Raw genomic sequence first — 13,911 nt, 5'->3', positions numbered from 1 at the left:
GTCGATGTTTAACATTATCTCTAACATTTAGTGGATTGAGAATTAAAAATGGTAGTTTAGACAGGGCCTATAGTTTGATTCCAAGTTGCACAATAACGTGTCGAAATTACTGGCACAAAATGTTCTGTTATGAGCAATATAATTAAGGTAATTTAATGATCAGTTAATTCTAAACAAAAATTCAGTAGTTCACTTCAAATGCATAAATGCTGAGCTGGTTTTCCAAGTGTGTTTTGTTTACATCTTGTTTGAAGAACTACTAAATCGATGCCAAAAATATTTACTGTAGTGGTGTATATATATACAAGCACTCTTAGATGGTTATCTTTGTCTCATTAACTGTATATTTCAACTAGTCAGGAGGAACACACTCTAATACATGTTTTAAATAATAAATAATCATTATTATTTAAGTAATAATTAATCATTCTGATAACCCACATTCCCATTTTCTGGTTGCTGAACACAATATATTCAACCAGGGTTGGTATAGGATGTTACATTGTTATCCCTGATGTTGTTTTAACCCAAATAAATTAAGTAGAATAAACATAAATCCTAACATATACCTCCATTACTTAAATGTTTTGAGTTAGGTGGATGATTTTCATGATATCTCTAATTCTACTTAAATTATTTTTATTCAATCAATTTATCTGAGCTTGTTTTAGTTTTATATGATATGAAAGTGCTTTTTTGAGTTGACACAACTTAAAACTTTAAAGCCAACCCAACATGTTAAGTTGTCATTGTATACATTTTTATACTTAAGTTGAATTAACAAGCGTATTTGCCACCTTAACTACAAACCACATGTTGAATCACAACCCGTTCTCATTCCCTAAGCATCCGATTTTGACAACATCCGCGTCTGCATGATGACGCCAAAGGTGCCCCCTGGCGTCCTCTTTTTGACGCGGTGAGAAATCCCATTGTTTTCAACGAGAAAATATATTAATCTGTTATACATTTTTGAATATTATTTTGTGTTCTTAACCTCAATGTTTTATAATTTTTCTAAATATATTAGTGTGATATTACATTATACAATCATATATAATATTTTGGTGTCCCTTACCCAACCCCATTTCTAAACATAACTGATAATCAAGAACATGAAAAAGACACTTCGTTTTAATCTGTAAAAATAGATCCTGTGTCATCCTGATTCTACCGGCACATCTCAAAAAATTACACGGACATCCCAAAAGAGTTCATTGTAATCGGTCACAAGACACACGAGAGCCAATGGTAAATACTTGAACTCGTGACAATCGGTCACAACTCAAGAACACTCATATCGCTGAGTCTCTGACGTCAAACCCGTGTCATTACGCTTGAGGCTGCAAATTTTGAATGTGATATAACGAAACTTGTGCAGGGTGTGTTATGATGGACACCGGGTGACTTTGTTCGGTGATTATAAACTTACATTTAGGTTTGTTCTTAACACAAAATTATTGTAAGACTCGGAATACACCCGGAATGAGGTCACTTCAGCTGTGCAGGATGTGTACAGACAGAATAAACAGACAAATATACAACAGATTAAATATTAACCACTGTGAATAAATGTTGCACAATTAAAATTAAATGAAAATCAAACCCCCAACATATGTCATGATGACAAAATTGTACTCCAAAGTATAATTTAACGATGCTAAAATTGTAATGCCCATCGCATCAGTCAATTGACATCAAAGGTTTCTCGCTGATAAGAACGCACTTGCCAGATGCATTGTAAAACTGCCGGCTGTAGATTGGCACGCTGGGCTCTTGCACCAGCGTCAGTCTTTACTCTTTTGGAGTGAGAGCGTGTTGTGAATCAACTACATTCAGTTCCTCATGCCCAAAGGTTAGTAGCAAAGGTTGTACTGTGTACTTCACAAAGTATACAGATGACGTTCAACAGTAAAACAAGTTTAATTAATGAATTATTTGATTAATTTTTGTTATATGAACTAAACAGTTCATGTCCACATTACTTAAATCAAACCATTTTGTCAATTGTTTGTTGTCTCAACAAGACTTCTTAAGTTGAAAAAAAATTATATTTATGTATTAATGTAACTCGAGTCAAAGCAGAAAGGTAACACAACTAAGTTCATTTGAGTCAACGCAAATTCTTTACCACAGATATATTTAGTTTTTTAGGGCAATGAGTATCCATAAAATGTTTAAGTGAAATTAACTTGTCTGGGCTTACAGTTTATCTTTGTGTGGGCTTTTAGGGTGGGCCACTGTTGGGCCGAGGCTATGCCTCCTTGATCATTTAACTTGGGTTGGTCCCCCTTGATCGTGTTTCAGCATTGGTCCAGGGGCGCGTCAGAGGTTTCTGGGACAATCTAGGGGTGCAATGCCACCCTTAGCCCCCCGTTGGACCTGGCCATGTATTCGACATTTGTTGAGTAGTATATATTGACAAAGGGAGCTCTGATTTTATGTCTCCATTCTCTGACTGTGTATGTGATGATCTGGGTAGTTGCCACCTGTATCATGTCAGAGTGAGAAAATGTCTCATTAGTTTGGGAGGGATGATTGTTTATATGAGGAATACTGGTGTTCTTAATATCCATTACAAGATTCAAGCCTGCATTGACCAAATATTGATGCTTAGTGACAGGTTGTTTGTATAAATATAGATCTTTACTTTTTAATAGAATGTAACATTACTTCAAGGTCACCCTAGAAAGTTACACCTTGGGAAAGGCCTATGTAGTTTTATATCAATATGAGTTTAGGTTTTGGTTATTATGATTTTCATTGCAGCATAAAGCAGATAAAAACAAAGTGCTTACTTTCTGTCAGTATAAATTGGTGTGCTTGTGGTGTGGTATAACTATGATGTGCTTGTTTATTAATTGTGTATTAATTTGTTATTACCAGAAGTGTGGTTTGAAGTGTACACATTTGTAAACATAGAGTACTTGTTCATTAATATTTAGTGATTGTTCATATTAGTTTTCTCACAGCTTGCCTGGAGGATCATTGTAGTTGTGTTTATATGCGGCATAGTATTTCCTCATTGTTAGTTGATCTGAATATTAAAAAAAATTAAAGAACCTTCATAATTATTAATTATAATTCTAAATTAATATGTGCCCCATATTTGAGTGTGCTGACTTGAATCTGTAAATGCTGATGTGTTGTTGGAGCATCTGTGGAAGTCCCTGCCTCTGAAGGTCACTATCATGTTTCAGAGTTACAATACCTCTGAAGGGAAGAGGATGACAACGTGTTCTCGCACTTTCTCTCATTCCCTCACTTTGGTGGCTGCAGCTTTTTCCTCTGCTCGCCCAGACAGGAGCAGCGGGGTCAGACAACACTGTAGGACACTCACTACATCATGAGTCGCACACACACCTGCTGCAGACATAAGATTCACAACACACTGCAACAGATAACAGCCATTATGTCCTTTCAAAATACTGCAGTAGGCTACAGGTTTGCATTAACAGAGATAATGACATTAGAGTACAATAGACAACACTTGTTTAGATGGTGTTTTCACATTAATTATACAATATGCAACACTGTTACACTGGTGCAGAATGCAGTCTATGGCAGACTGCAGCTTTTCAGCACTCTAGAGTAGAAAATGTTCACTGTAAAAAGTGGTAACCTGCAATTGTACCACAAACAAATAAAAACAACAGTCTCAAGACAACTTGTAATAATTCAGATGAGATGGTGAAATCGTAAGATATCGTAAGACTTGGCACGTAAGAAAATGTATGACTTTTATTCCCATTGAGACCAACTAATCAACTAAACAGAATTTTAAATCGATACAATTCAACCATAACATTTTAACTAGCCTTAGCATCCTATCCAACACTTTATTTTAATAAAAGAAAGGTCCGTGAACAAATTTGCTTAATTCATATTTATACATGCAATACAAACGATGTCTGTCAATAACCTGTAGACTAATACGCTTCCCTATCTTTCTTCTGTGATCAATAAAATGTATTTTCCTATTAAAATTATGATTAGGTTTAGAGTTTGGGTAAGGGAATAGACTTTATGGTTAGGTTATTGTTTGGGTTAGGCCTTTGGAAAAATCCTAATAACATTGTTTGTTAGTTTCTCTATGGGAGAAATCTTGTACGATTTCTTGCAATTTCATTATCACATACTATTATTGTGAATTGTCATGAGACCAGGTTCTAAAAACTAGTAATAAATGATTAAAAAATTATGATAAAATGATAAATATAATAAAAAAATAGAAAGGGTTACAGACAGAAAATAATGGCCAGGAGTTATTGCAAACTCTGCAAAATACATAGTAAACAATCTCTGATTGTTACAACATGTAATTTCACAGTTATTCCAAACTTTGTACAAAGTCTTATAGAATTGATCATTGTGACATTAAACATCATTATGAATTCATAATTGTTTACAACAGTCATAAATGGCATTAATTTCTGCTGACTCCCACCTACAATCCTATTTTAGACGTGTTGAAAAGAGAGCAAACTGAAAAACACAATGTAAACATTAGATTAGGTTCAACTTTATTGTCACTGTGCAGAGTACAAGTACAAAGACAACGATTACATTTAAAGAATCTGCCACATTTTTACATTTACGCATTTGGCAGATGCTTTTATCCAAAGCGACTTACAGTGCACTTATTACAGGGACAATCCCCCTGGAGCAACCTGGAGTTAAGTGCCTTGCTCAAGGGCACAACAGTGGTACCGGGGCTTGAACCCCTGACCTTCTGATCAGTAACCCTGAGCCTCAACCACTGAGCCTCAACCACTGAGCAATTTTTCAGAAAACAGCCAAGCAAAAGAAATAGCATTGACAACAATTAGGCAGCTCTGCCCATATTCAAGACATTAATTGCATACAAAAAATAAAAAACGCAGCACAGACAAAACAGTGAAACCGCTAATAATCTGCTGAAAAGCAGAAATAGATTATGAAGAATTAAATTTGGCAAGCCTAGACTTGAGTAAGCCTCATAAGTTATTTGTGAGATAATTTCCTTGTGTGGGTATATTTAGAAACCACTTCATCTGTGTCTTGATAGAGATGAATGAGGCAGACTCTCTTTCTCTCTGTCTACCCTACTCACACTCAGACACACAGTCTCATGAGCCACTCTCACTCACCCCGCTGCAGAGGCAGCAGAGAGGACTGTGGGAAAGAGAGAGGTGACACAACCTGATACAGTACATAAAAACAGGCCAGAGGGAGGTCATGGTGATCTGAGAAGTCATGTTGAAGGGGATAAAAAAAGGAGAAAATATTAGAGGTACCTGCTGAGTGGGCCTTTTAATAAAGACAAAGGAAGCTAATGAATTATTGATAAGCCGCCCAATAATGTGTTGAGAACAGTTAGAGCGCAGAGACACCCCTAGTCTTTTTATTGCAGACACTGTTCACTATGGGAATAGTCATATTGTTCCATAATGGTCCTTCCTTTTGTCATCACCCCTTTAAATCCCTCTATTCCTCTTGATCTCCCTTTCTCTTTCCCTCTCCTCCCCCAGGTTGTGGCTGTGGTCTGATTAGAAAGTGCGTGGCATGGACCAGGCAATCTATCACCCTGCCAAACCTCAAACACACACACACACACACACACACACACACACACACACACACACACACACACACACACACACACAGACACATGCCTTGTTCCTGCATGTAACAGCACTTGTGCATCTCTAGTAATCTTCTGTTATCTATAATCTGCTGTTGTGTATGCACTATTCTGTATGTCTGTTGCACATCTACATCTCTTTCTCCTGTTTCCTCCGTCCCACTGCCCTCACTGCTCCTCTCCTCCATCACCTGCACTGCCATGCTATTTCTATTTTTGTCCTTTTTACTCTCTCCATCTCTTCCTCTCTCTCAATATCCCTCCCTCTGCTCACTCCCCCCACCCCCCACACCAGCCTCCAATCCACCTCTCACAACTGCACACCCACAGTGCTATAACAGCGCAGTTATTTGCTCATCACTGGTGCCGGTCATCTTGAAATCAGCAAACTTCCTACGAGGGCAAGGGTTTGAACTTGTTCAACTTGAACTAATTTCTTGTAAATTAAAATGTTATTTAAAAAATAACAAATATGACTCGTACATGATGACAGAATTTATATTTAGTTTTATTCACAAACCTTACCAAGAATGTTTTTTATATAAGCTCCAACAAACTATACTTTTCATTTTAAGGCAATTTTTTTACATTAAAATCATTACATTAAAATCATTTGCACTCATCCTGAACTTACATAGAAACAAATATTGATGGCATTAGGTTAATGCACATATATAAACTCTGAGTCTCATTTCACATGTTATTGTTCAGAAAAACAAGTGGTGGAAGTTGGCTTTTTATAAAAATGCCCTCTGCCCGTGTTCAGATATTTAACGCATATACCAGTCTGATAAGCTTCCGAGGTTCTCGTACCACTTCGCATTTCCTTTCCACCATCCTTTCTTGTCCGTTGGGATGCATAACTCCAACAAGAACCAAATACCAGTAGAGCAGAATTCAATAACTATTAGAATATTACAAGGATTGCCACACTTGGCACAAACAGAGCCCTTCTACCAATGGAGCCTTCAAGGTTAGCAACAAATTGCATAATGCGGCAGTCCCATAGACATTCTATGGGCCGTACACTGATGAGGAGACAAGATTATGTTTGGGGTTTTTTTACTCAATGAATTGACTGCCTGTCTTCTAATCTTCAACATGTTTTACACTAAATCCTTTCGGAATGAACTATGTGTAGAGTTTACTACAATAAAATAGCTGTTTTATAAATTAAGTCACAGACAATTTTGCGACAGGTAGGTGTCAATTTATGGCTCTCCCCTTTTATTTGTATGTAGGCTTGGGATCGATGCCTTTTTCACACATCGATCATTTTCCAGATGATTATTGATATACAGTATATCAGGATTTTTTTCAGATATAAATAGGGCTGATCATTGCAGAATAGTCTTTTTCTCTTCAGACCTATTTCTCAACACAACTTTGGTAAACTGTGAGCTGCAGGGTAAATTAAAGGGGACCGCAAACCATGCGGATCTGGCGAATGACATGGCGCATTCTAAAATTCAAGGTTTGCACACACCGCCAACGCACAGCATCAATACTCTGAAAATATTGTCCCAAAAAATTGTCAGTTGATTGGTTGGCTGCTTGTTGACTTCAAAACACTGCAGACATGGCCACACACTATCTCAGTCTGTTCACTCAGGATCAACTGTTGTATAAACATATAACAGCAGATCCATGATATGCCTGTTATTGTTTTGTTACAGGTGAAGTAACTGTGGTTGGCGAGAGGGTTGGGATGCAGATAGAAATCATATTAAGTTTCCATTTCCTCTCCCTGTGGTGCTTATAAGAAAAAGTTGGTGAGAATACAAAGAAATGTGATGATGTCATATCATGAAAAGCAACATCTTTAATTCACAGTCTTTCCCTCACTCTCTCTCTCTCATAGCTGTGAGTCGTTCTTGTGGATATGGTTTTGGAAGGGAGCTCCGAAGCTCTTTGCCCTCCGTCCCTGGAGCTGCGTCCATCGTGCAACAAGAGCCATCCGTCACCTCCTCTGGGCTCAGGGTCCCAGTCCCATGATGCCCTCTGCCCTGAGGATAAGGAGCCCATCAAGTATGGGGAACTGATTGTACTTGGGTAAGAGAACATCCACATTATGCCTGAGGGAATATTGTAATAGTATTAAAAAAAAGGATAAAATTAAGGTTAAGCCCTATACATTCATTAACCAATTAGACAACAGTTCCATTACAGTGAATTTTGTCATAATAGTATAGTAATCACAGATTTTATTATTTTCAAGGGGTAGTTCATCCAAAAACGAAAATGCTGTCATTATTTTCTCACCGTCATGCCATTCCAAACCAGTATGACTTTCTTTTTTCCATGGAACACAAAATGAGAAAAGTTGAAGAGTGTTACACTGCTCTTTCCTGTACAATGAAAGCACACAGTGACCACTGGTGGTCAAACTCCAAAAAAGGACGACAAAGCACAGAATAAAAATAAAAACACCATAAATAGTCTATATGACTTGTAGGCTATATTCTAAGTCTTCTAAAACCATACAATAGCTTTGTAGGAGAAACAGACTGAAATGTAAGTTGTTTATCACAAAAATGTTCCCTTCCGCTGCAGCTGTCAGATTTCATTTGTGCTTGCACATATTCAAACTTGGCATATGAAAATGCCTTGCACCAGATTTGATGTCAGACACCGAATGCCATTGGTTCTTGCAAGTCTTGTAACCGATCACAATGCACCAAGGTTGAATGTGCTGAAGCAAATATGAGATGAAGGTTGAAGGCTTTACATTTCTATAACTATAAATAAACCTTAAACCTGATTACTGATTACTATGCTGAAAGAATAGGCTCAATCTTTCTTCATAGTAATCAGTTATCAGGTTTATTTATATTATACGTTCATATGTTTCAATTAAACAAACAAATTCATGTTATTGTGACTGTATTCCAAAATAGACATCACATTACATTATTAGATTAGTGGTCAACCGATATTTGTTTTTCAATGGCCGATACCAATATCTAGAGAGTAGGATGGCCAATGGCTGATATAAATGCAGATAAACATAATACAATTTAACATCAAATGTCAGCTGTACAGAACATTTCTAAAGTGAAACAAAAACTTATTTTAGGCAATATTTATTCAAATCTGCATAAACTTGAAAAGAGAAACATTAAAAACAGAAAGTGTTTGCTATCCATTGACACATCTAATGGTAGATTTTGGAACTGACCTAAAGGAATGTTAATACCTCTGTTATTTGGTCAAGCGAATGGTTATTATGGCCAAATATTGTCTGATTAATTGGTCTATCACTATATTAGATATTCATTGGATTTTTTCTAAAAGTATTTAGATACAAATAGGTTGAACCTTCTAGAGGAAATTTTAATTGCTCAGAGGTTGCCCTTTCATAGCTCAGGAGACTTAATGAAGATAATAGGAGGTATTTGTCATGTTTAATTTAAGTATCAACTCTTAAAATTAAATACATTAGAATTTATCTATATTAATACATTTTTGAATAAAAATAGAAACAAAATTAGACAATGTTCACATACTGTATGAGTATAGAGCTATAAAATAACTGTGGATATCATAGCTAAGATCATTAGTCTTTGGCGAATATAATGAGAAATGCATAATTCTTTTGTAATCTCAGACTATGATTGCAGACTTTGGTATCTTGGCAAGTTTTATCACAGTTTGAAACAAATTTTTAGATATCCTTCTAGAGAAGACACATGAGAGTATGAAGGTCTTCTGAGGAAACTGTGAGATGCAGGATACTTCGCTATCCCTTTAATCTCATTGTCATCTAGGAGAAATAAGTGAGATTTTTAGATCTCATTTGTGATGTTTCTTTCCAGTGGGCTTTCACAGCAGTATCAATGGAAAAGCAACACAGAGTTTCTTTTCATTCAGGTTTGAACTGTACAATACCATCTCATTTTTACAAAATCCATTAATCTAAATAACAGTTCCTCCACTTAGCCAGTGTTTTGCTGAATACAGGAGTTCAGTGGGAGTTCAAGGATAAAATTACCCCCAAATAAAATTACTCCAATTAACATAGTTTCTTTCAGATGATTGAAGGCCAAATTAGCTCCTGTGGCATACCCATGGCTGGTTTTCTAGACAGATCATTAGATTTCAGCTGCGGATGCAAAACACTTAATTTGACTGGAAACAAAGATGCCAGACTTCAAATCAGACTGCCGTGAAACAGAGCCGGAAAATTAATGTTTCCAGTTCCAGAAAGGGAAGGAGGAAGAGGGTTTTAACCTTGGGTACAAGAAAGTGGGAAAGACCAGTGAAGATGATTTCGTAAGCCTCCCAAAGAGATAGACGAAAGAGAGAGAGAGAGAGAGAGAGAGAGAGAGAGAGAGAGAGAGAGAGAGAGAGAGAGAGCAATTTTTAAGTGTTTGGACTATTGATCATTGTCTAAATGAATTATAAGATGTCTTTTCTTCTTATTGACAGGCTCTTCCATTTTGTAGATGCCTCATGACTCCTGTCATAAATTACATTAATGTAATTTAATTATTGATAAGTACACACCAATGCTAAGTGAAAATAAGTAATCCATGTCTAGTTTTTGTCATTCCCAAGACAGTAGTCTGTTCTCATTGTGTCTTTTTGATCATAATCAATCTGCTTGTGAGGTGCTGGTCACCTCACATCACATTTGTTTTTGATGATTTCATTCTATGTTGCTCTTTACAATGTTGGGAAAGCAACTATGAAACAGTAAAACTAGCTCTTAATTTAAAGTAGTTAAACTATAGTCAAGCAACATATTGATTAAGGAATTTTATGCTCTTTTTAACTAGAGTAGTATTTATCTGTAATGTTGAGGAAGGCTCACGACTAGAAGTTGTATTAAGTGCAGTGTTATTAAAGTGTGTAGAAAATACAAACATCCCTGAAAACATGTTAAAATTAATGAGACGTCTATTTGATGTGTTTACATTTGGAATACCTGTAATACGTCTTTAAGATATTTCTTCTTGGATGTAAATAAGACATTCATCAGATGTCTTTGAGACATTTATGATTTAGAATGTTTGTAAATCTAATCTTTTTAAGATGTTTGGCAGATGTTAATAAGAATGCAATGCTTTCCATACATGTAATATCTGGGATATATCCAAGAACAAGGTATCTAGAAACGGGGTACTGCAAAAACTCATCAGAATCAACACACAACTTAACTATGTTAAAAACTGACACTTACTGAACAGAACGCAGGGCTTAAATACACCAGAATCACAAGATAACAAGACAACCAATGACAGAACAGAACTAATAAACAAGATAACAAGACTAATCAAGACAAAGTAATAAGAACCAATGACAAGACACAACTGATGAACCAAAACAAGCTCTGATGGTGACACAGCTTATTCAGGATTGGCCAGACTCACAGATGACAGCAGAGATGTGTATTCCATGGGCTGAGTTCGCAATGACATACTACACATACTACTCTTACTACTTCTGCTATGCCAATTTACAGTATGGCAAAAATAGTAAAAGTAGTATGTGTAGTATACCATTACCATGGTGTTTATTCTGACACCTTCTGTTCCGCTAAACTCTTACAAATCTTCAAATGTTCTTATAATAGTACATCATGTTTATATCAAGTTACATTATGTTTATCATAGTAATATCATAATATGATAAGGCTTTTATTGGACTGCTTGTGCACACAGTATCGGCACATAAATGTTTAAAAATCAAATGTTTCTGGGTATTATACATACAAATCAGAATTCCACTTCATCTGCATTAAAGAAAGCTAACATTGTGCAATTTGCTGTGACTGATGTACACCGATCAGCCACAACATTAAAACCACCTGCCTAATATTGCGTAGGCCCCCTTGTGCTGCCAAAACAACACCAACCCACATCTCAGAATAGCATTCTGAGATTCTATTCTTCTTCTCATAGATTTGATTCTATTCTTTTCTTGTACAGAGCGGTTATCTGAGTTACCTTAGATTTTGTCAGTTTGAACCAGTATGGCCATTCTATGTTGACCTCTCATCAACAAGGCATTTCTGTCCACAGAACTGCCACTCACTGGACTCGAGATAATCGCTCTGTACAATTGTGGTGAGAAGAATATCATCTCAGAATGCTATTCTGAGATGCCAGTTGGCGCTGTTTTGGCTGTACATGGGGGACATACACAATATTAGGCAGGTGGTGTTAATGTTGTGGCTGAACGGTGTAGGTTCAGCACACGACTGGAATCATAAAGTGTGCAACAGGACTGCTCTCTTTTCAACTCCTCCCCAGACTACAACTGGCAAATCTCGCCAATCAGTAAGTCAAGGCGCAGTTCAAGTCGAACACATCTCATGACATGACCTAAAAAAACAATACTAAACAGTAGACTAGACAAGAACAGACAAGACTTGTTACATTATCTGACACAAAAACAACAAGGAGCTCAATTAGGGTGAAGAACTGCAGCATTTAACTTAAAATACATTAATCTGTACAGTGCCCTCTGCCCATTGAAGGAAAAGATTCAGTCCACTTAGTTATGGCCACATCATATTAACTTGTAGGAACATGGTAATATTTTGTGTCCACAAGATTTATGTTGAGGCCAAAAGATTATTTTGGTGAGATAACAAACATTCTTATCTTGTGGCCATGTGATGTGAAGTTGTGGCCCCAAGTTCCGATGTTACATTTACATTTAGTCATTTAGCTGACTTTTTACCCAGTGACTTAAAAGAGGGAACAGCATACTTTTCTTATGTTGAGGGGATGACTTCCTTGTTGTCAAATATGAGTAAATCAGACCTGTATGACCACAACAATCGATATAAAGTATATATATATATAGAGAGAGAGAGAGAGAGAGAGAGAGAGAGGGGGAGAGTAATATTGTCCTATTGTTTATTTCTATATATACATTATGTTCTATTAATTTCTATTTTTTTATTATTATCTCTGTCTTGTTGCTGTATTGTTTGTGCACGGGAAGTTTCTGTCACCAAGACAAATTCCTTGATCTGAGATAAACAGAGTAGAGATGATTGATCAAATAAAATTTTATTTTGAAAAAGGAATGATATAAAGATATATTGCAGACCCTGATGTCAAGACATGGCTTCATTATAAGTTAAAGGCATCTAAAACACAGAGTTAAAGGGCTTTACCATCAAAAACTGTACTTCGTGACTGAAATAGTCAGATTCATCATTGATGAGTTAAACATTAGGGAAGGCTCCACTGAATACATATTTGTCCCCATGAAAACTATGCGATCTGAATCCATCCCTTCCTGGTCATCGTAATTAAAAAATAAATAAAAATGATTTACTTTAAATGAACCACCTGGACAAACTTTACAATAATTTGTATAAGAGAGTGCGGGCATTAAGGGAAGCATGTTTGATTATTGCCTACATGTGCAAAATAATATGACAAAAATTGCCATGTAGCTTCATGTTGGAAGAAGTCTGTTTCTGAAAAACTGCTCTGTTTAGAAAACAGCTGAGCTGCTGTCACGCTCAGGGTCTGCGTTAACTGAAAATTGTCCGTCATTTACCGATTTTTGAGACATTGATGGATAATTCCAAATGCTGTCCATCATTTTGACAGATAAAAAAAAAGTATTTTTTTGACTTCACTTTGTCTCTCACCCTCCCACTGTGTGTGTGTCCTGTTTATTAACTGGTATTAAGATGGGTTTCGGGCGATAAATTCACAAGTGGACAGGTGCCATCGCCATACTGTATCTGGTAATTGTGTTTCTTTTGATCAATTGTATTCATATTTCAAAGAGAGGGTCTCATGACTGCATTCATCAATCATTACGTCAGTACGTTACTGCATTATAATACAGCGCAAAAAGTTTTATATCCTTTCTGCCAATTATACTTGCATTTTATATAAGTGCAAACATGATGTTTAGAGCAGAATTCTCAGTTATTTTAGTGGAGTTCATGTAACTAATCTTAGATGTGTGTTTCTCATCTTTGACACTTTATGTTGATATCAGGCACACTTAAAACACTTTTTCTAAATTTTCCAACCAGACGGTTATTTCCTTATAAAACCACAAATAACCAGAAAAGTTTTAAAATCTTGTTTTAGCGCAGCGGTTGATTGACAGGTTGAACTTTAACCCTAGAAATCCTTTCACCACACTCTCTTGGAGAGTCAAAAATCTATTATATATCTACTATCATGTGTATGCCATTATAATGGATGCTATGCTCCTGAATAGCCCTAGTATGGAAACTTTACAACCCAATTCGTCAGAGTGACAGATAAAGATTTGTTTCTTGTGCAACCTCTGGTCACAATACTGAA

At 36.3% G+C, this 13,911-nt stretch overlaps 2 protein-coding genes across 8 annotated transcripts in view; one reads left to right on the top strand and one right to left on the bottom strand.

The window, feature by feature from the left end:
* The window catches only part of LOC127656479 (uncharacterized), a 324,970-nt gene that overhangs the window by 200,476 nt on the left and 110,583 nt on the right, over positions 1-13,911 (bottom strand). The gene's annotated exons all lie outside the window — the stretch shown is intronic.
* Positions 1-13,911, top strand: part of LOC127656594 (E3 ubiquitin-protein ligase pellino homolog 1-like) — a 31,446-nt gene that overhangs the window by 1,169 nt on the left and 16,366 nt on the right. For 2 of the 5 annotated variants that reach the window (XM_052145000.1, XM_052145008.1), the window contains exons 2-3: positions 7,300-7,391; positions 7,485-7,675. In XM_052145000.1, the coding sequence (XP_052000960.1) occupies positions 7,506-7,675 (170 nt within the window). In that variant the 5' untranslated portion in view covers positions 7,300-7,391; positions 7,485-7,505. Of the gene's footprint in view, positions 1-7,299; positions 7,396-7,484; positions 7,676-13,911 lie in introns of all 5 variants that reach the window. The other 3 variants (XM_052144981.1, XM_052144990.1, XM_052145013.1) reach the window with 2 other exon arrangements.

The sequence above is a fragment of the Xyrauchen texanus genome, chromosome 2, assembly GCF_025860055.1.
Source record: "Xyrauchen texanus isolate HMW12.3.18 chromosome 2, RBS_HiC_50CHRs, whole genome shotgun sequence".
Lineage (NCBI taxonomy): Eukaryota > Metazoa > Chordata > Actinopteri > Cypriniformes > Catostomidae > Xyrauchen > Xyrauchen texanus.
Note: the sequence above shows the minus strand (reverse complement) of the source record. Positions and strands in the feature narration are given on the sequence as shown.